Source organism: Myotis myotis, unplaced genomic scaffold (assembly GCF_014108235.1).
Source record: "Myotis myotis isolate mMyoMyo1 unplaced genomic scaffold, mMyoMyo1.p scaffold_m19_p_18, whole genome shotgun sequence".
Lineage (NCBI taxonomy): Eukaryota > Metazoa > Chordata > Mammalia > Chiroptera > Vespertilionidae > Myotis > Myotis myotis.
Window position 1 is genome coordinate 2,259,278 of NW_023416322.1, and position 22,293 is coordinate 2,281,570.

The window sequence follows — 22,293 nt, forward strand, 5'->3', positions numbered from 1 at the left end:
CTTCCCAGAGCTCTGGGATTCCTGCTGAGCAGGAGAGGGAAGTGGGTGCCCCATCCCCTCACTCTCCTGGGGCTCCTGCTCTACCGCAAACCCACATGGAAAGAACAGGGTTTCCCACGGCAGCCTTGGCTCCTGTGCGCTGTCAGGAGAGAAGGCGCAGGGACCTCAGAGCACAAGCGGTGCGCACGGCTCCGCACGGCGCCTCAGGGCCGCCCACCAGGCCTCTGCAGAGACCGGGCTGGGTCTCCCCGCAGGGCTGGCCGCGCTGTCCCCGAGCCCTGGGGCAGCAGAGGCCACTCAGGCCAGGGCGGCAGCGGCGCTGCAGGGTCTGGAGGCTAACCACGCACAGAGGAAAGGGAGCGAGGCCGCAAAGCCCGCAACATGGGAAGAGAACAGCAACGTCGCAGAAGGTGGCCAGAATTACCCCCCAGAGCCTGACGGTGATGCAGGTGAAGAGAGGACAACACACGAGGAAACAAAAGTTCTGGTGACGTCTAAGGGAGAAGGCTGCAGCCTCTCAGAAGCCAGATCCCCTGGAAACACAGTAACTACAGTCACATCCAATAATCAGAACATTACTACTCACCAATGGCTGTCTCTAAGACAGGCGTAGTTCTTGTGTGTGTGTGTGTGTGTGTGTGTGCGTGCGCACGTGTATGTGTACATGCATGTGCATGCCTGTGTGCGTGCTCATGTGCCTGTGTGTGTGCATGTGTGTGAATGCCCGTGTGTGTGTGTGTGTGTGTGCACGCGCGCGCCAGCTGGGGATTAGGGACCCAGTGCTGGCTCTGCCACCAACCAGCCATGTGACTCTCACACAGGCAAAATGAGAAGATGATCTCAGAACGGTACGACCAACACTAATCCTAGCAGGGACTCTGCCAGGAAAGAGTCTGAGTGCGCTTACTCCATCCCCCCAACAAACCTGAGCGCAGGTGGCACTACTCCCATGTACAGAGGAAGGAGCCGAGGTCAAAGGCAGGAGCAAGGTGGACAGTCAGGTCCCCCTCCAGCAATGGCTCAGTAGCTCCTTCCAGACCAGCCCTCCCACAGATCACTAGAAACTCCAGAAAAAACATAGAAAACAACAATGTGAAGACCCCGGGCAATGACCAAAGGCAGGCAGACACTGAAAGGGAGTCAGCACGAGGAAGAAAGGACTAGAAATGGGTGACTGTCCTGTTTGTACAGCTTTCACTCAGAGCACCTAGGAGACTCAGATGGAAAAGCCAGTCTTCCTGGCTGAGAAGGCCAGAGGACAGAATGTAAGGCAACCACAGCAGCCAACAGTGAGAGCAGAGACCTGGAAGATGCAGCGAGGAGGAGCCCCAAGTCTGCACACACGTCCCAGCTCTCTGCTGGCCCCGGGACCACACCTGTGCCAGGCGGGCCCCACCTGCCCGCAGGGTCAGGAACTGGGCTGAGACGTGACCTGCTGCCATCGCAGGGAAGACAGAGTTTACAGTCTGAGTTCAGCCAAGTTGACTTGCCTCTCGAAATGTCTCAAAACACAAATATTTTTTAAAGAAACATAAGAATTCAGGTTATCTACAACCTATCACGCCCAGGATACAATGCAAAGTCAGTAACAGGAGCCATACTCAAGAGAAAAGAGAATCAACAGAGCTAACCCCCCACATCACCCCAATGTTGGAATTAGCCAACCAAAATGCAAAGCCATCTCTTGTAACCATGCCCAAAGATGCAAAGACAGATATGCTCAAAAAGAATGGAAAGATGGGAAATGCCATGAGAGAAACTTAAACTACAAAAAGGAATCCAACTGAAACTGTTGGAGCAGTTGGAACGGCACCATCTGCTACAACTTTCTACAATGAAGGAAACGTCATTTCTTTGTTGCCCAATGCCCTTCCACTAGCCACATGTGGCCACGGCTGCTTACAATGCGGTTAGTGCAGCTGAAGAACTGAACTTCTGACTGTACTCCATTTGAATTAATTTTAATGTAAATAGCCACATGTGGCTAGTGGCTACTGTACAGGGCAGAGCAGTTCTAGCACTAAAAAGTACAATAGCTACGATAACATGTTCACCAGATCAGCTTAACAGCAGACTGGTAATGACAAAGTGTTGATGAACTTAAAGATACATCAATAGAAATGATCCAATCTGAAGAACAGGAAACAAAGGCTGACACTAGCAAAAAAAAACTAAGGCAGAAAGTAAATAGATGAATATACTCCAAGGTTCTTACATGCTATGTGCAGTGGCACAATATTAACTCTAAGTACATTGTGAGCAGTTAAATATGCATCTTGTCATGCTGAGAACAACCACTAAAAATTAATAATAAGTAATAATAACTTAAGAGATAGTTAAAAAGCCAATAACATATTAAAATTAAATTCTAAAAATATAATTCCATGTAGCAAAAAGAAAAGGCATCAGAGAAAATATGAGAACAAAAATAGGAAGAAAAAAGGAAAACTAGCATAAAAATAGCAAAATGGTAGCCTGAAACGCAACTATATCAATAATTACATTAAATGCTAATAGACCGAACACTTGAATTAAAAGAGGTTGTCAGAAAGATATTTTTAAAGCAAGACTCACCTATATGCTGTCTACAAGGGTTATACTTCAAAATAAGTAGAAATTAGGCAATCTGTCCCGTTTTTAATTATTATACTCATGACCAATGAAGTACCTTCCTTCTTTAAAAATCTAATGATTCCACATGTATATGTGGATATGCACATAGACACAAACATACATGTAACACGTAAATATCGCTTATGCCCAGGATGCTATTATGGTCAAATGTGCCTGTGCCCAAACCCAAGAGACGGCAGAAGAGGCAGTTTGCCAAGTTGGCGGAGCCATCGCTGCTGCTTCCGTTGCTCCATCACAGCTCGCTCGGTCAGGGAACCAGAGGGCTGGTTGGATAATTGCATGATCCTGTCAACAAACGATCATAATTGTTGGCAAAGAAGGGGAACACAAGACAACTTAACGAGTTTGCTAATTGCTGTTCAGTGCAGGATCAATGCAGCAAACAGTACCGGGTGTCGGCAGCTAAGTCCACCCGTCAGTTCACATAAGACGACAAAGCCGAGCAGATTCTCTGGTTTTTTAAAGCCGGTGTTTCTTCCCTGCATCGGATGTGTGTTTTTACTGCTCAAGGCAATCTGTCTGCTTTTATATCCTTGTAACATATTAGGTGTATCCGCTCAGAATTCTTAGGAAAGTCATGCTGAGGTTTAAAAGTAATGAGAGAACAAACCACTGGTCTGAGGATGAAAGTGCCAGGTGGGCACAGCCTACAACTGGCTGGCATCGCCCAGCATCGGTGAGTAAATTGTTAGTATCATTAGCTGCCATCTACGGGGGCTCTTCACTAGACGCTGTGCAAGCACACGCCATCTCTAACCCCTGCAGCATGTGGAGAGGTGGCGTCTGCCTTTAGAAGCAGGAGGCAGACTCCTCGGAGGCTAACCGGCCCAGGAGCAGAGCTGGGATTTGAACCCTTGTCCGTCTGTCTTCTGCCATCCGTCTGGCAATGCTGCTATCTCCATGCAATATGGGCTTACTCCTGTCCCTTTCTTCCGGGTCATTAACGCAGCCACCTTGGGGTCACGGGCCAGCTTCCAGGACCTGATAAAATCGATGGGTCCCCGCACCCGCACCCGCACTGTGCTGCTCACCCAGCCCCTTGGCCTTGGACTCAGGGCTGGCTGTGGCTGATTAGCACGGTCACCTACCCTCCTCGGTGCTGTGAGTCTGAGGGCACCATTGGTCCCCATGGAAACCAGGAGGCATGGATTCAGCTCTCTGGGGACAGGTTACATCTCTGGCCTTGCTCAGTGATGTCACATTTACATACCCTCAGTTACAAAGGGAGAGAGTGTCCATAGTGTGTGTGTGTGTGTGTGTGTGTGTGTGTGTGTGTGTGTTTCTACCCCAAAAAGGGGCAACTCGCCAACCCAAGCCAAGGCCCTGGGTACCAGCTCCCCTTTAGCTCCTCCTACAAGCACTGCCCAGTCATAACCAAGAATAAGCACCGTCAGGACAGAGGTCACCACCGCCTGAGGGCCCCAGGCCGGGCACATTCTCCTCACATCTCGTCCCAGGAATGAGTGCAGCCTGGTAAAAAGTCAGCAACTCCCTGCACTCCATGGCAAGTGACTTTACTGATGGTGGGCCTCCCCATATTACAGGCGAGGTGAGCTTCGAACTTCCCTCCTCCCTGACACACCAGCAGTGTGAGGGCGACGCTGGACTCGCTGCACCAGGAGAGCTGGGCCCTGCCACACGGCGTCCATCGTCCATCGGGAGAACTGGGAGCTGGGCCCTGCAAGGCTGTGTCCATTGTCCATCGGGAGAGCTGGGAGCTGGGCCCTGCAAGGCTGTGTCCATCGTCCATCGGGAGAACTGGGAGCTGGGACCTGCAAGGCTGCGTCCATCGTCCATCGGGAGAACTGGGAGCTGGGCCCTGCAAGGCTGTGTCCATCGTCCATCGGGAGAGCTGGGAGCTGGGCCCTGCAAGGCTGTGTCCATCGTCCATCGGGAGAGCTGGGAGCTGGGCCCTGCAAGGCTGTGCTTGGTTACAGTTTAAGTGAGCTCACGGGAAGTCCTTTAACCACTTAGTAACTGAGTTGGGGCACAGGGCCAGTGACGGAGAGCAATTGGCTGAGCTGAGGTTAACTAGGCTTCGCTCCTGATGCCTTTCCTACAGCCCCACCATGTCTGTGCTGCCATTAAAAGGGGGCAGTCCATCTGGCCTTACTCTTCTAACTGTCGGCAGGGAAACTGAGAAGTAATAAGCATTACGTGCTGCGTCTCTACTACAGTCTCCCTCCTCGCGCCATTGAGCACGGCCTAAACTCTTGCTGCCAGTCGACAAGTAGAAAAATTCATGTCATGAATCAGCTGGGCGTCTATGGTATCAATAACCCGTCATCAATCCATTTCCCTCTGAATGTATGGCTGCAGGGGCGGAGCTGCTGGGTAACAGAGTCTGTGGTAACACCAATCTCGAGTTCATTCCCTGCTAAGGTCAGAGGTTTGGCTGCTTGTGACCTGTCACCTTTTCTTTCCTAGGGTCGCACGGATATGACAGCCCTCGACCCAGGGAAGTGTTCCCACCAACCACACATGGCTCCCCTCACCCCCTCATGCTTCAAACCGGTGGGGGGGGGGGGGGGCGGTGCTCACGGCCAGGGTGCTGGGGTAGACGGATAACCTCAGAGGGTAGATGGTTCTCCTGGCTCTGCCTGCTAAGCCGAGGGAGAGGCAGGACTGATGCTCGGTTATCTGCCAGGTCGCCAGCCTCCTGCGTGGAGGAACACGCATAGGAACCCCGTGGACAAGACTGGAAAACGAGTGGCAGCAGCCACTGAGGTCTGGTCAACAGCAGGACGTGTCCCCACCCGGGAGCCCCTCCTCTCAGAATTCCCGAGCGTCCCAGCAAGCAGAAGCCCGGCAGCTTGCAGGCATGCAGGTGAGCTGGCGGCCAAGTCCTGGCCTGCGGGCTGGCGCACCTGCCCTCTGGAGTCGCCACTCAGGGGACCCTGGGACCGCGCTCGGCCACACGGAGCTCTGCACCGAAGAGGAGCAGGGACGGAAGATGGAGAGTGAGCTGCACCCAGAGACTAGCGTCTGAAGGACCCAGGCCGGAGCCTCGCTCTGCCGCCCGGGAGCCAGGCGACCCTGGGGAGAGGCCCCGTGGGAAGCTGCAGAGGCCTGGGCAGGAGGGCCCGGCAGGAGGCCCCGCAGGCCCTGTCAGTGTGACTAGCTTCGGCGGGTCCACAGAGAACAAAGGAACGCCTGGCGGGGAAAGACCACGCAAGGCAGAGCCTGTGCCGGGCTGTCCCTGACCCTCCCCAGGCTCCTCCTCTATCAAGTGGGCATCCCTTCACTCCTGGGCCTTCAACCTCCTCCTTTTCCTGGCCAGACTCGCCTTAGCCATCGAGCAAGCTCACACTACTCCATCCTAAAACATCTCCCCCAGCCGCCTCCATCCCTCCTCCAACCCGTCTTCTCAGGAGAGCTGGATGCCGCCTCCCTCTGCTCGTGGTTTCTCTTGACTGTCCAGCCCATTAACACGCCGTCCTGTCCCCTCCGTGCCTCTGATAAGGATCTTGGTAAGGTTACCAATGACTGACTGCCAAGTTCAAGGGCAAAGAGCTGGCCATGGTTTTTGAGAGTCCCCCCCGCTGCCGTCTTCCAGACCCCTGCCTGCGTCGTCCCATCCCAGACTGTCCCGTCCCGGGGCCGCAGGCGCTGGTGCTGCCCGCCCTTGGCCCTCTTCTCAGTCCGCGCGGTACCCCTTGGGCGCCCTCCGGATGCTTACAGGACACCAATCTGAGCTGTCCCTGGGCTCACTGCATTGCCGCAGTTGGAAATGCATCTGTATTTGTTGTTCATTGTCTGTCACCTGTTCTGAGAAGCTTTCTCAACAACAAGCTTTCCTCGATCGGCTTACCCATGGGACCAACATGCATTTGCCTAATACCTACCGCGCACCAAGCACCGTGCAGATGCTGGAGATATGGCGTCAAACAAAACTAAACGGTACAGAAGCAGGAAGGTCCCGGAACTCAGCGCTTTTAATCTAGTGACACAGACAGGCAATCAACAACAAATAAACAGTATTACAAACTCCGGCGAGCAGTGAAGAGAGTGAGTAGCCCAGAGTAATACAGAAGCCAGGGGCTTAGAACCAAGGCTGGTCTCATCCCGCTGGCCACGCCCTTTTAAACCATTCTACTCTCTTTGAGCACCTGCCTCCGTGTCCCTCCGCAGGCGCCTGGCTCACAGCACACCTGTGTTCCGTTTATTCTTTCCTACAGACCAGGCCAGGCAGGCCGCCGCGGGGTCTGTGATGAGGATGTGGGTGATCTCATTAATGAACCAACTGTTGATGAGTCCAGGGAAGGCTCAGTTTGAGAAATCCAACTAGTCAAGTGCATCCCAGTGTTCAGAAGTATGATCCGAAGTCTCTAGTTTCATTAAATGCCAGTTGACAGATTAAATTCATCCAGACATTTCATCCCTCTGAAACTGACCAGAACTCAGAGAACCAAGTGTCAGTACTGGTGAGAGAAACAGCACAATTCAGGAATACTTAATTTCCTTACCAACCGAGGTCCCACGGTCCCTCTGCCAATCCAGCCAGGCCAAGGAATAAGCAAGACGGAATCCACAGTCCTGGAATGAGTCTCCAAGATGGGAGCAGGGACCAGGGCACAGGGGACCCTTCTAGCTTGGCGGGCCTGGCTGCAGCCCAGCCCAGTTCCCAGGGAGCCTGGACAGGGCTCGTCCACGGGATGGAGGGACGCCTGCTAGGGTCCCCTGAGAAGTTATTCTGAAAGATTCCAGATCTGATACTTCACAGCCCTTCCCCCAAATGTGCAGAGGGGCTCTGGGGCAAGTCGCCAACAGCAAACGCTGGGACAAGAGCAGGACCAAGGACGCCGCCCCCTTGCTGCCACTCTCCCGGCAGGCTGAGCAGCCACGATGAGGGACAGCGGGGGAGGGGCGAATGGGCAGGACAGGCAGGAGCGATGGCGGGCATGGCAGTGGTCAGGCAACCCCACAGCCACAGGCCTTCCTCCAACACCACAGGCCTGAACAGCTGGCCATGCAGGTACCTGGTGGGTGGGACTAGTTGTCCGAGAGCTGGTTCAACAGGACAGACGGGGAACGGTGCCTCTCGGGCTGTGCGCGCCAGAATTCACGCAGCAGATGGGAGAGGAGTGGAAAGGCCACTGGACCTGAGCCGGTGGCCGGGACAGCCCCAGCGCCTGGGGCCTCTCAGAGCGTCACTTTCCTCAACCACAAAACGCAGGGAAAAGGCCGCACTTACCTAACTGTTAAGTGTGTGTGAGGCCCCACGGACATGATACGTATTAGGCTTTTGGAAAATTATAAAGGAAATCGTTTTCCTAGCAAATCCTCTCATGGCATTTTCTATGAGCTGCGCAATGATCTATACCAGTGGTTCCCAACCTTCCTAATGCCGCGACCCTTTAATACAGTTCCTCATGCTGTGGTGACCCCCAACCATAAAGTTATTTTCATTGCTACTTCGTAACTGTAATGTTGCTACTGTTATGAATTGTCATGTAAATATCTGATATGCAGGATGTATTTTCATTGTTACAAATTAAACATGATTAAAGCATAGTGATTAATCACAAAACAATATGTAATTATATATGTGTTTTCTGATGGTCTTAGGCGACCCCTGTGAAAGGGTCGTTCGACCCCCAAAGGGTCTCGACCCACAGGTTGAGAACCGCTGATCTATACACTTTGCAAGTATTACTCCTAAATTACCCGACGGGGGGGCTGTTGCCATCCCCGTTTTAGAGAGAGAGAGAGAACGGGCACAGAGAAGGTAGGACCCTTGCCCACAGTCACACAGCTGGTCAACCAGAGCAAGGCCTGGGTCGCAGACACGGAGCCCACGCTCTCCTCCAAGGTACTGTCATCGCACGTGGCTCCTGAGAAGAGCATTCTTCTACTCGCATTCAAAAACCAGCAACAGCACCAGCCTGCTCCGTTCTCCCTATTTCACAGGCTCTGTCTCATGTAACTGTCACAGAGCCCTACGAGGTGGGTAGTGTTCTACTCCTCTGTGTAGAGGAGGAAAGTGTGGCGTGCACATGTCTGGGTGTGCAGTTCACATTATTTTCCTAATAACGCGGGGAGCTGTGCAATCCCAAATTATTCGTAGCCCCGTCTAACCCTCCCACCTACGGACGTGACTCTTGAAATGAAGATCCCAACCAGCAGCAGTGCACAAAAGAAATACCGCCCAGAAGGGAGGCGAGGGTGTGGCACCGGCCGGCCCCGCAGGGACACAGGGACGCAGGGACGCAGGGACGCAATCAGGGAAGCACCCTGCACAGCGACATTTGCATTCGGCCCCAACCATCTCCTTCACCGGCCCGTTTGAGGCCCTAAATTCTGTCAGGAGATAGTCGTTCCTTCGAGTGAACACCCTTCCCGTTAAGAAGTATCTTTGGAAGAAAAGCAAATGATCACGTGCGTCCCAGTGGATTAGTGCATAGCCTCCTCTGCAGGCGGCAGCTGGCGGAGGCCGGCTCCAGTCTGCACACAGGGTGCCCTGAAACTTACAAGGTCACAGGATGGGCTCGGTGCATAAGACAAGCCAGAAGGCGAGGCTGAGCGGAGATCCTGAGTGTGGGGTTGAAAGCTGGGACTGAACTCAGGGGTGCAGGGACTGAGAGCCCCCGGGGCAAGATGGGAGCAGGGACCAGGGACACTCCAGCCAGACACAGCAGCGAGGGTCCCCTGGGGCCTCCCTCCCTCTGGATTTCCAAAGCCCGCCTCAGGGGAGTGCTGTGTGTCCCCATGAAGATGGTGGGTGTCACTGAGACACGGGTGGGGCGGGATGCGCGCACAGTAGGAGACCTTGCCACAGGAAACGTGTGAGGGCAAGAGGGGAAGGCAGAGGAGCCAGCAGCAGGGAGCGCTCTCGATGGTTAGGCTAGAACCATGGTCGGCAAACTGCGGCTTGCGAGCCACATGCGGCTCTTTGGCCCCTTGAGTGTGGCTCTTCCTAAGCCTTAGGAGTACCCTAATTAAGTTAATAAGCTATATGGGTAGGTACATTGTTAAGTTTAAAAAATTTGGCTCTCAACATGATCTCACTCATTCATGGATAATAGAGACCATTATAAACTTTTGAACAATAATAGATACAGAGGCAGAGCTGCCTCAAACAGATTGTCAAACTGCAGCAGGAAGGCCGGGGAGGGTTTCGGGGCAGGAGGTAGGGGGGTAAGAGATCAACTAAAGGACTTGTATGCATGCATATAAGCATAACCAGTGGACATAAGACGTTGGGGGATAGGGGAGGCTAGGGGACTGTCTAGGGCGGGGGGATAAAATGGACACATATGTAATACCCTTTGTAATACTTTAAGCAATAAAAAATAAATAAATAAATAAAAATAAAACTTAAAAGCTTAAAACCTTGTTACCTAAAAAAAAAAAAAATTTGGCTCTCAAAAGAAATTTCAATCGTACTGTTGATATTTGGCTTTGTTGACTAATGAGTTTGCTGACCACTGGGCTAGAAGGATTTGTTCCGAGATGGAAACCAGAAAGCTGCCTGGAGCCAGCATCGGGCAGGAAGCAGAAAGGACAGAGGGTGGGATGTGTGAAGGAGGACAAACTACAGAGAGAACACCAGGCAGAAGGCAGGTGTGGCCGTAGGGATCCATCTCCAGACCGTGCGGGCCAGCGATGCCTGGGCGTGAGCAGAAACCGTCTCCCGCGTCTCTGTGGGTCCCAGACAAAAGGGCCCCAAGCCACAGGCCTCTCCGGGGCAAGGACTGACCTTTAAACCCATCGGAGGCCCCACTACTCGGGGTTCTCCCCAGCACCTGGCAGAGGGTCCGGGACAAACACACTCCCCAAACTGTACAAGCCACACCTTCCCCATCCACTGCCTGCTGCCCTTTCTGGGCCCCTCCTGCCCCGAAGACATCCACCTCTTCTCCTGCAGGAGCTGGGGCCCAGGCCAAGGCACCAGCTCCCAGTCAGGTGCTCCTGCCGCGAGAGGGGCGTTTCTGGGCCAGGGAGCCGGCCTTCCTCTGCTCCCATCAGTGACAACAATGTGAGGAATGAAGTGTGGTTGGGGACAGTCCCCCGGAGCCCGGCATTTGGTATTAAAGGAACTTCCAGGTGCTTGGCAGGATAATCTAGGCGCGGGGGGGGGGGGGGGGGGGGGGGGGGGGCTATGTTGGGTTGTGTTTTGAAAATCCTTTTAAAGGCCCCTGAGGCTGGAAGGGGGCAGGGGAATTGTAACTGCTATTGCCAAGGAGGTGGGGAAGGAGGTGGGTGAGGACGGCCGGCGCTCCATGGCACCCGGGGCTCTGAGACCAGGGCTGGTCCTCCAGCCTGAGGAGCAGTGAGGTGGGAGAGTAGGGATGCTGCCGCCTCTCAGAGCCCAGCCAGGCTTCACGCCAAAGGACGGTGCCTCCTGATTTCGGGCGACGGCCTCACACAGGCACTTCTCAAAGCCGCCAACAATCACCCTACAGGGCAGCATATAACCCCGTAGCTGCTACGGCACTGGGCACACTCAGAAAGGCATCCAGGGCCCCTAATGGTCGCCCAGAGTCACGGTCATGGGACCTTGCAAACCCAAGAGCAACACCGCACCAACTATTAAGCTGAGCCCTGGACCACTGGGAAGGCCATCGTTTCCCACATGGAAGACTCATTTGTTCCATCCAAGTGAGGAAATCGAGGGCTAGCATCCACAGGCGGCTGGGGAAAGCGAGGCGGCTCAGGAGGCAGTGTCTGAGGACTACCCCAGGCTGCGTGAGTCAATAGAATTCCATAGACTGTGGGGCGGGGGGGTGCTGATGGGAGGAGCCAAAGACGCCCTCCAGATAGACGGGGTGGGAAAGCAGGTTTACAGTGCGAGTGCGTGAAACAAACACAGAGCATATTCTTGTATTATTATTTAACTAGAAGCCCAGTGAACAAAATTCGTGCACTGGGGCGGGGGGGGGGGGTGTCCCTCAGCCCAGCCTGCACCCTCTCCAATCTGGGACCCCTCGGGGGATGTCCGCTGCAGGATGTGGGATCGGGCCTCAACTGGCAGTCGGACATCCCTCTCACAATCTGGGACTTCTGGCTGCCAACCGCTCGCCTGCCTGCCTACCTGACTGCCCCCTAACCACTCCCCTGCCAGCTCAATCACCCCCAACTGCCTTCCCCTGCAGGCCTGATTGCCTACAGCTGCCCTCCCCTGCCAGCCATCTTGTAGTGGCCATCTTGTGCCCACATAGGAGTGGCCATCTTGTGTGAGGGTGTGATGGTCAATTTGCACATTACCTCTTTATTGTATAGGATTATCCTATTATTGTTCATACCAACAACTGTGAGCCTGCTTTTTTCCGCCCTGTGCCTCCCATGGCCCACTCCCAGCAATGCCAGACGCTAAGGCTGTTTTTTATAGAGTCTCATTGGGCCTGTGGGCCAGGTAGTCCAGTCCACAGTGGCCAGGTATCTGTCAGGGCTCGTCCATTATGTGGTAATGAGGATGAAACCCCAATCTAAGAGTCTGCAGAGACAGCAGAAACAGAAAGGGCAGTTATTACCCAGAAATAGGGTCCCCACTGGCAACTTGAAGGACTGGAGGAGACCAGGCTCCCTCATGTGACTCCAGCTAGCGGGCCAGGAAAAGCTCAGTGCAGTGCGTATTTGTAGTTGTGACGTGATGGGGCACTGAGGGGGGCTGGCGCGGTTTCATTCATTCTAGCTCGGCTCAGCTACGTGGGTCACCACGGCAACGCATGGCGCAGACACAGGTTTTATAACCCCTTTTGTGCCTGGCAGGTGTGGCTCAGTGGTTGAGCGGCAACCTATGAACCCGGAGGACATGGTTCCATTCCCACACATGCTTGGGTTTTGAGCTCCATCCCCAGTGGGGGGCGTGTAGGAGGCAACTGATCCATGATTCTCTCTCGTCATTGATGTTTCTATCTCTCTCTCCCTCTCCCTTCCTCTCTGAAATCAATAAAAAATATATTTTTTAAATCTTTTTGTGCCCTGGCTGGTATGCCCAGTGGTTAGAGCATCAGACTGCACACTGAAAGGTCTTGGGTTTGATTCCCAGTCAAGGGCGTATCTGGATTGTGGGTTCACTCCTCACCCCTGGTCAGGGTGCGTGGGGGAGGCAACCAATCACTGTGTCTCACATCGATGTTTCTCTCCCTCTCTCTCTCCTTTCCCCTCCCTTCCACTCTCTCTCTGATAAGCAATGGAAAAAATATCCTAGGTGAGGATTAACCAAAAAAACCCTTTTGTAACTACCAGACTATTTGTGACGGGGCCAGGTATGCCCGCAGGTGGGCACTGGTGTGGGACCACAATCTGATTCCTTCCAGAGCCTCCTCACTGAGGCTCCGCGTCTCTGTGGCATTCCGACTGCGGACTAAGCCAGGGGGAACGTAATCCCTGTTCTAAGTCGGGTTTTATTTATTTCCAGGAGTGCGAAAGCAAACATGTAGCAAGATTAAAGTGTTTGCACCCCCTTTCCAGCCAAGAGAGCTCTAATCCGCCTGCTAATGAATGCCAGGGCCATAGCTGTTTTTATTAATTTCATCTCAGTTAAAAATATAGACACAGATGAGCGTGCTTGACTAAAATAACAATTTGACATTTGGAAGGTGGTCGCTTCATTTCAGCAGAGCGGTTGGGGAGGTTCCCCTACATATGTGACAGGGACACGGAGCTGTCCCTACCTGTGATAGGGACGCCCCGGTGCACCAGGCAGGCGAGGAGAGGGTGTGAGACCTCAGAGGCACAAGCCACGGTCTCTGTGGTCCCAGAAAGCAGCACGGAAGCGGACACGCCTCTTCTCTCTGTCCTCTAGCGACACCCCCAGAACTTTTCCACACTTCGCTCCTGAAATTACCAACCTCCCAACCAGGTCCGAAAGGCTGCCGGCAGGAATACTGCTCCTCCACGTGTCGCAAAGAGACTTTCAGAGAAACACACGGGTAACCCTGGCAGGGAGACGGGCGCGCTGGACACGAGGGCTCCACCCGGACAGGCCCCCGTGCCCCGTGCAGCCCCCTCCTCAGTCCACTGCTCGCCAGGACTCCCCTCTGAGGATGGGAAAGGCATTAAAAACCCATGGTGGGAAGGTGTTTAAAAAGATCGGAAAGCATTCAAGGAGGGCTATGTCCGAGTTCAGAGAGGAGGCAGGGCCGATTTTTAAATCTTTCCAGGGAGGTCGTGGCTGCACTTCCCCCATAATTCATTGCCATGTGCTGTACCTCTGTGCTTAATAATCACGTCAACGTGACTCGATACGGGGTATTTTAAAAGTAACGACATTTTATGTATGCATTTAGTCTAAGAAGCTTTAATAAATTTCTGGTAACATCATGAGTATTCTAAATCCTTGTTTATTTTCTCACTGCTAAATACTAGCACCCAAAACATTTCTTTGGCCGTGAAACAATACTCAGCTGATAATTTAATAAATGGAATTGCTCTCATTGGAGACACACCACGTCTTCATTATCTGCAAAAACCTCCCAGGATTAAGAAGGAACAGTGAGGGCGCTTCTCTAGAATTACCAACAGGATTTTGGTGAATACAAAAATCATAAATAGGAAAAATGAAACTAAAAAGCCCAACAAACAGCGAACTGGCAGAAAAGTTCCTGCCACTGAACCGTGAAGAGGAATAGCCCAGCGTGGCCAGGGGGACGGCAAGGTCCCCGGCCGCACAGCCAGGCCGTTCCCCCTCCTAGTGCGCACCACTTACGCGAGAATCAAAAGAACCCACGGCCCCTCGCGGCGACGTTCACCTCGAGGCCCCAGACACCATGAGCGCCTTCTCCTGCTCTCTGGTCCTGCTTCAGAAGGTTAAGTCTTAGATTCCAAGGAAGTCCTGCCCGGGACCAATACGCACAAAAAGGAAAACTCCTCTGAGCAAGGACTGTTTCCAATCACCCTCTAAATAAAAAACGAGGAACGTCTCTCTCTCTCTCTCTCTCTCTCTCTCTCTCTCTCTCTCTCTCTCTCTCACACACACACACACACACACACACACACGCGCGGCCACAGCCTGGGGATGGTGCTGCATATTCCAGGCTAATCCCCTAGCAATTTAACAGACGGCAATTGATGGCCTAGCTGCGTCTGATTTTTCTGTTCCTTGCATTTTATTATGCCAGGGCCAGGGCCAGCCACAGGGCAAGTCCAGCAAAAATGGAACAGTGGCCTCTGTCGTTCCACGGGTGGCTCCTCTGAGGAGGAACTGCGGACCCAGCTTTGACCTCCAAGGAGTGTCCCAGTAACAAAACCAAACTAACCGCCCTCCCTGCACATCCTCTGTGACCTTGATAAATTCACAATTAGTTCATTCAGGTCCCAGCAGAGGCCAGTCCTTCAGCCATCCTCTCCGAGGGGCTGCCAATCATGGAGTCCAAAAAAGATGCTACAGAGAGGCTCTCAGAGGGATGTGTGCGGAGCCTCGATTCGTCCCTGTCTTCACAGAGCCCGTCTGCTCCACAAGCAAGGGGAGGCCCGGGGCCGGCCGGGAGAGGCTCCCAGGCCTGCGATCTGCTGACACGTGAGGAGTTATGCTGCTGGGAGAGCAGCCCGGACGACAGCACTTCCATCCCAGGCAGCTCTGACGACGTCCAGAGCAATCCTGGGATAATGATAAACTTCACATGTGAGGGGACGAGCCCTGCCGACGGCTGAGCCTCCAGGCGCAGGGAGAACACAGCATCCACTGGAGTGCACGGGGGAGCCTGTGACCACACGCCCCTACTCCGCAGCCTCTCCTGCCTCCACTTCAGTCCAACTGCAGTATCTGCTTGGAAAAAACTTAGGGAAACCTCCAAACTACCCACATCGCAGGACTCAGTTAAAGAGGGGCCAGCAGTTCTATAAATAGAAGTCCCCGAGGCTCAGACGTAGCTTGGTGGTCTGCTCACTTCGGGAACACGGCAGACGGCTGGGTCCAGTCCTTAACCACCCGCACCTCCAGCGTCCTGTGAATGTGCCGCCCACCGGACTTCTTCAATCCTGGGAGTGATCGCCCCACCGGACCAGTCCTTTTTCTCAGATGACTCGTCATGAACAATAAAGCTCACGCCCAGTTCTTCATCCCTGACCCTGCGTAAATCAGCGCGCTCCCCTCGGGCTCTCCGTGCTTGTTTGTTTTGGATGACCAGGAGATGAATTGTTCCTCGGGGCGTCCTTGTGTGGGACAGAAATACTCAACAACGCATCCTGAAGCTTCCAAACGAGTGGCCGGGCGCCTAAGGTACCTCTGTCAATTCCCTTCTTTCTTAATCAGACAAATTCGGTGCTTGACATCGAGAAGGTGTGACGACTGGTTGATAGAGGAGACATTTCACTTTTTAACTGGCTGCCTGACACCAGGAACAGGCAGCTAATAATTCAAATGCAAAGCTGCCCAACAGCCAGCAGTGCACATACGAGTGGCTGAAATATACATGACAAACTTGCCTGGTGAACGTGAGCGTGATGTGCACGGCGCCCGGGATGCGCAGCAGCTGTCTGCTTCGTCACTGTTGTGTCTAGAAAGAGCGTTTGGAGTTCATGGGTTTGGAGACAAGGACACTCCTGGCTGCTCACTTCCTATGAAGAGCCCTAACAACCCACCACTTCAACGTCTGTCGTATTTTCCTCTCCGTTTGCCTTGGCTGGGCCTCACATTTTTAAAAGATCCAGTGAAAGAAAAGCAAAATGATGTTTACAAATGCACGTGTGTTAGAGGAGACGAGCTTTCAGTTTCGTGACTCTGACCTACAACCGGACTGTATTCCTCTCGAGGGAAAGTGCTGGCCATCCGTCGCTGACGCCCGTTCCCGCCTGCACCCTCAGGACAGGGCCTTCCAGAAATACTTGGTGGCCAGGATGCTGCGGAGGAAGGCGCTGGCTACACGCCCCCTGAGGGCAGACTGAGGCTAGTCCCCAGCAGCAGCTGCCCCCACCCCTGCCCTGCACATAGAAGAAGCTCCGTGCAATAATAAAGAAGGAGTTTGTCTTGAGCTCAATTTTAAAACAAAGAAACAAACAAACCTCTCCTTTCTCTTCCACCATGCAGACTAACACCATGGAGATGATCAAATATACTAAAACCCCGTTTTGTTAGAAAAAGAATGGGAGTGGGATGGGAGACAGAGAAGGAGAGGGACAGGGGGAATAAAATTAATGCAAAAAAGCAACTGACAGGCGGGGCACAGGCAAGGAGCCTCAGCGACCCAGCACCCGTCTTGGACATCTGCGTTTCTGAAATATTTGTTGAAATTAAAATGGAAGCCCTCCCTGCACCATCGCCGTCTCTCTGAAAGCGTGGCTGCTCGCCCTCCTCTCTAAACCCTGCTGGCTCTGGCCAACAGCTGGCTAACTGATCCCTGCAATTTTCTCTCCGCAGAAACAGTTTTCGAGGGGAGAGGGACCCTAAGTGGGCTAATCAGCCAACCGCCAAGCCTGGGGGCTGAGGTGGAGGGTCATGGTGTGTGAAGGGCCTACAACAGTCTCCTCTCTTGACACAGCCTGGCTTCCTTAGAGGAGACCACCAACCACACAGCTGTGTTGACCCTCAAGCCTTTTCTGATTTTTTTTTTTTTAACAAACAGAATAGGAATTCACAACCCAAATCCCTTCCCTAAGCTCCAATGCTTTTGAATCTGCTAGTGTTCTGCCCAATGATGTGGACATTTGGGTAATCGTCGATAAGCAGAAAGATAAAGATTGGGTCTGCACAATCCCACAACCTTCGGGCGAAAAGCAAGCAATCAAACAGGAGCTTTCTCCAGAGGTGAGACTCGTGTGGGCAAAATCTGCTCAATTACCTAAAAATTGCACCTTCCGCTCAGACACTGTAGCAATAAACAGACAGCCAGGAACAGACACAAGCCTATCTTTCTTTAACGTCAACCATAATTACCACTCTGGGACGGCGACGTGCGTTTTCATTCTATATTGTTCTGCATTGCACAGCTCACCCCAAATCAAACACGTGTTTTGTTAGTGCTGAAAAGCAAAGTTACCATTTCCAAACACACCCAAAATGCCCGCGCTCTGTCACACCGGGGTAAATTCGCGCATATCCTGGCGAAGCAGCACTGAGCGGCAGGAAGAATAGTTCCTGTGGGATCACAGCTTTGTCACATTTAAACCCAAACAGGGCAACGCGGCGAGGAACGCATTTGTTTTCTCTCGGTGCTTTTGTTCCATGGAGACCTGCAGCCCCTGCACTGTGTCTTCAGTAACAGGCCAGGACAGCTTTCCAGCACACTGGCCCCTCCACCGCCCTCAGGGTGCTGCCCGTCCTTCATTCACCGGCGAACACGGAATTCTCCCGAGGGCTCCCGCGTCACATCACACAGACCAGTCCAGCGGCACAGATACAGGCCTGGGTCTCAGCCGCGTTTCCAACAGTCCAGACCCTCCGAGGCTGTGAAGTCAGCGTCCCTGTTAACTAGCCATTTTGCCAAGGAGAGCAGTGCCCCTCCGCTGAGCTCCTCAAAGCCAACCCTAAGGCATGCCCAGCCTCACCCGCTTTAGGCAGCAGGGAGTCCAGATCCCCAGCAATCCACCTTCTGAAATACCTGTCTGCCAACTCACCTCAGAGCACAAGGGACGCTCGCTAGGCAGGAGGGAGGATCCCCTGCTGCGTGGCCCAAACGCACGCCCTGGGGATCCGGAGGAGGTGGAGGCGGCGGGATGGATGTGGGGCTGCGTCAGGCCCGGCCCCAGGGTGGCCCACAGCCCCGCGGCGGAGGGGTTTGGAGAACCGAGGAAGGGAAGGGTAGAGCGCAGTGAGAGAAAAGACAAACTGGTGTGCGTCGGCGCTCAGAGGGCCGCAGCGCCGGGTCTAAGTGCAATCTGTTGGGACCCCAGTGGACAAAGCCAGGGGAAACCGCGCAGGGGACTGGGGCCTCGGGATCCACCCAGCCTCGCCGCTGGCATCAGCGTGTGGGGAGCGCGGACCGGTGGGTAAGGTGGGCTGGGAACCGGCGAGGAGACACGGGCACCCCAGGGAAGGGGGGTACAAGGGCACGAGCTTGATGGGCATCTCAAGTCCGGGCAGGGCCCCCCCCCCCCAGAGGACTGAAAACTGGGCCAGGCGACCACAAAGGGGAGCCTCCCTGGCGAGTCCTGGGGCAGCGGCGGCGGTGTCACTGCGCATTTCTCCCCATGCCGAGAGTGTGCAGGATGGGGGCCAGGGAACCCAGCTTCTCGCATTCGGGTGCCTCCTGTGGCTCCCAGTTGGCGAGGGCGCGGCGCGGGACACTTACTTCTCATAGTCGTACTTGCAGTACAGCTTCTGGTCCCGGTAGAAGCAGGTGGTCTCCAGGGGCTCCTTGCAGGAGGCGCACTGCACACACTGCTCGTGCCAGAAGCTGTCGTTGAGCCGCAGCAGAAACCGGTCCGAGATGACCCGCTGGCAGCCCTCGCAGACCGACCTGGGGCTCGCCGCTCGGCCTGCGCAGCAACAAAGGTTCACCATAAGCCTCGCTGCGGGACAGCAGGCTACGCCACCACCTCCGGGGCTGCGTCCCGCACACTCACACCACGGCGGCCTCTGAGTCCCCACCACGGGCAGCCCCGTGTGATCCACGCAGCCCGGTTTGGAGACAGAAAAATCAAACCAAGCGACACCTCTAATAAACTCGGAAGGTTTAGATTCTACCCGAGGAGGGAGCGGAATTCTGTAAGTGGCCTTTAATTATCAAACCTAGCCGGTATGCGCGTCCTGCGACATCAGAGGAGCAATGCCTCTGGGCTCCCGGGTCTACCACAGTCATGTAATCGCGCACTCGATGAGTCTCTGCTGACTCTCATTAAAGCCGAGTGCGTAAAAACAATTTTGTTTGGTTTTACTTTTGCTAAAACGAAGTTCTACATTTTTTTTTATTTTTGAGAGACGACTTTATTTTTTTTCTTTTCGTCCCCAAAAGTCCCGCGTACAGAAAAATACCCTCTCACCACAGGCAAACTCAGTGTGTTCAAACCAGTGAACCCCAAACTGCTGCGTCTGGGCCGCTGTGCAAACTGCAGATGGGCTCTTCGTAATAAGAGGCATCAGAATAAAGAGAAGGGGGAACCGAGGGAGGAAGCGGCGGAGACGCTGCACGCAGGAGGCCAGGCATCCGGGAAGCCTGCGGGCTCAGCACCCGCGGAGAGCGATCCCACCCAGACCCACTCAGCAGCCGGGCCTCTCGGTCCTGCCCTCGGACTTCTGTTTGGTCCTTTAATTTTGGGGATGGGGGCGCTTGGTCGCCTTTGTTGGCACATTTCACGGTGGTGGAGAGAAGGCCTTGCCCGGGGAACTAGCCTTGGGCGCGATGTCCCAAAGGAACTGCCCTTCCCCGTTTCCCAGTTACGCTCCGGGCGCTTCCCCTTCGGGCCGCCGGGCTGGAGAGCCGCGGTCGCCCGGGCCCAGCGGGCAGGCGGGGCAGAGTGGCCAGACGCTTCTCGGGGCGGCCGTTCTCTACTCTTTCTGCCCCGACTCCTGGTGGGGACGTGCCCGTGGAGCCCAGGGCGCACCCCGCTGCCCGCTTCAGGAGGAGGCGTGCGCCCCGCGCCAGGACCTGCCAGCCCAGCCCTGCGCCCCTCCCGGCCCGCAGTCGGGAAGTTTGGGGACGGTCCCTGGGAGAGAAGGACGCAGCGCGGGAGACTGCGTTTCCTCTGGGGCGCCGCGGGGCTCCCACATAGGGCTTCTCCCCCGAACTGCTCCTCTCCGCCTTCACCCGCGCTAGCGGTTCCGAGTGACCCGAGTACAGGACAAAACGAAAACGCCTTCCTTACAACAAACGAAGCGCCCGCTCCCCAAACCTGAAAGGTGCGAGGGGCGGACTGGGCAGGGTGAGGTCCCGGCCTCGGGTCAGGGCCGCGTGCGGACGTGGACGTTCCGTGCGGCCCTGGGCGCGCCGTCCCCCGCGGTCCCTCCGAAGGGGCCGGGGAAGCGGGACGAGCTCCGGCTCCAGTTAATTAAAGCCGAGCCGAGGGCCCCGCCGCGCAGGCTAATCCCGGCTGCGCTGCCCACCCGCCCGGAAAAGCCTGTCGTCCGGGCGGAGGCCCAGCCTGGGCTGCGGTCGGTGGGTGCGAGAGCCTCCTGGACCCTGGGCGCCGGCCTCGGCTCCAGGCCGCCGAGGAGCGGGCGGCGTTGGAGAGACGTCCATCAGCTCCGAGATGAAAAACCCGGCCCTGCTCGCTGTGAATCACTTGTCACTCAAACGCCCGCGAGCAGCGGCTTTGGGGACTGCGGTGCCGGCGCGCGAGGCCGAGTCCCCGGTCGGTCTGGAGCAGGAGGCACCAAGGGGCCGGCCGACTGACGGTGCTCAGCTGCGTGGAGGAAGCGGGCACTGGCTCCCCTGGTGCCCAGTGCGTCCCAGCGAGCTGGCTGTAGCGCTGGGCCTGGCGGAGAGCAGGGCGCGAGGGCGCGAGGCCCGAGCACTCACCCAGCAGCGAGGAGAAGGGGGCCGCGGTCTCCATAGCGCCCGGGAAGTTCTCCTCCATCTTCAGGCCGTCCAGCATATTCGGGCCGGGCCGCGGGGACCTGCGCAGGATTGGAAACGCCGCTCTGGGCGTCCGAGCCCCCGGGACGCGCCGCGCACTCCTGGGAACGGCCGGGGGAGTGGCGGGGCGAGCAGGAGCCGCAGGGCAGAGGCCGCCAGGAGGAGCGCGGTGGGCGGGGAGGCGCGTCACCGCGAGCTGCTCCAACTGATCTGACTTCACTCGAAGTCAACGCGTTATGTACTCAGGCCTCCGCCCCCAACCGCGCTTCCTCCTCCCTGCCCCCGTCCCCACCCGGTCCAGCCCCGCCGGGGTTCCCGCGCCGCCCGAGTCTGCCCAACCTCCACTGCGGGGGCCCTGGGGGCGTCCCCCGAAACCCAGCTCTCGGGTGGGATGGGGTGAAAGGCCCGGGCACGCGGGACCACGACCTCCACGGCCCGCGTCCGGACGACCCCGGGCGCCCTCACCTGCCCCAGCCGAGATGGCGAAGCAGCGGCCCGCACTCTGGCACGGGGCGTCCCCCCGCCGCCCGCCGGTGCCCGGAGCGTCTGCCGGAGCAGAGGAGTCGCCTCGGGGCGGAGCCGCGCCGCCCCGCGCACTCTTGGCTGCATTTCAAATCAACTTTCAGAAACGCCCGCCCGAGCCGCAGCCCAGCGCGGCCGCCTCGCTCACCCGCCTCCCTTACCTGCCCGGCGAGCTCGCCGCGCGGACGGAGCGGGACCAGCTTCGGCCCGGGAGGCGGAGGCCCTCGAGGCTGCGGGGAGCAGCCGGCGCGCCCGGGAAGGAGCCCGCTCCCCGGCGCGCGGTCCGGCTGGGACGTGGCCGCGGGCGACGGCCTTCCCGGGATGTCCGCCCGCCCAGTCTCTCCTCGAGGCGAAGGGAGGGCCGGCGCTTCTCGGAGATGGGGAGGCAAAGCGGCGTCCCGGGTCCTGGGTGCGGGTCGGGCCCAGTCTGCCTGGGCGGATCCGGCCGCCGGCGGGCGGCGGCTGAGAGCGCGGCGTAGGGCGGGTGGGGAGCTCGGGGAGGGGGCTGGAGCGCGTCCCGCGGAGGGGCCGCCGCGCTCCTGTTCCGAGCCGGCTGCGAGGCCTCTGCAGGGCGCGCCTCACGGCCCTGGAGACCTCTCGGCCGCCAAGTTTCCTCCCTCCACGCGTAATCGCCTCCTCGGGGCGCGCGGGCCTGCACCGGCCTCCCCGCGCCACTGGGTCCGCGGGCCAAACGCTGCCGCAATGAGAAAGCTGCACAGCCCTCATCCCGGCCTCAGCGTGG

The 22,293-nt window shown here is 56.1% G+C and overlaps 1 protein-coding gene across 1 annotated transcript in view; it reads right to left on the reverse strand.

The window, feature by feature from the left end:
* The window catches only part of LMX1A (LIM homeobox transcription factor 1 alpha), a 118,591-nt gene extending 96,498 nt beyond the window's left edge, over positions 1–22,093 (reverse strand). The window contains exons 1-3 of the mRNA XM_036344650.1: positions 21,713–22,093; positions 20,973–21,070; positions 18,807–18,993 (exon numbers count right to left, since the gene is read on the reverse strand). Coding sequence (XP_036200543.1) covers positions 18,807–18,993; positions 20,973–21,048 — 263 coding nt within the window. The 5' untranslated portion in view covers positions 21,049–21,070; positions 21,713–22,093. The remainder of the gene's footprint in view (positions 1–18,806; positions 18,994–20,972; positions 21,071–21,712) is intronic.
* Between the last annotated feature and the right edge of the window lie 200 nt (positions 22,094–22,293).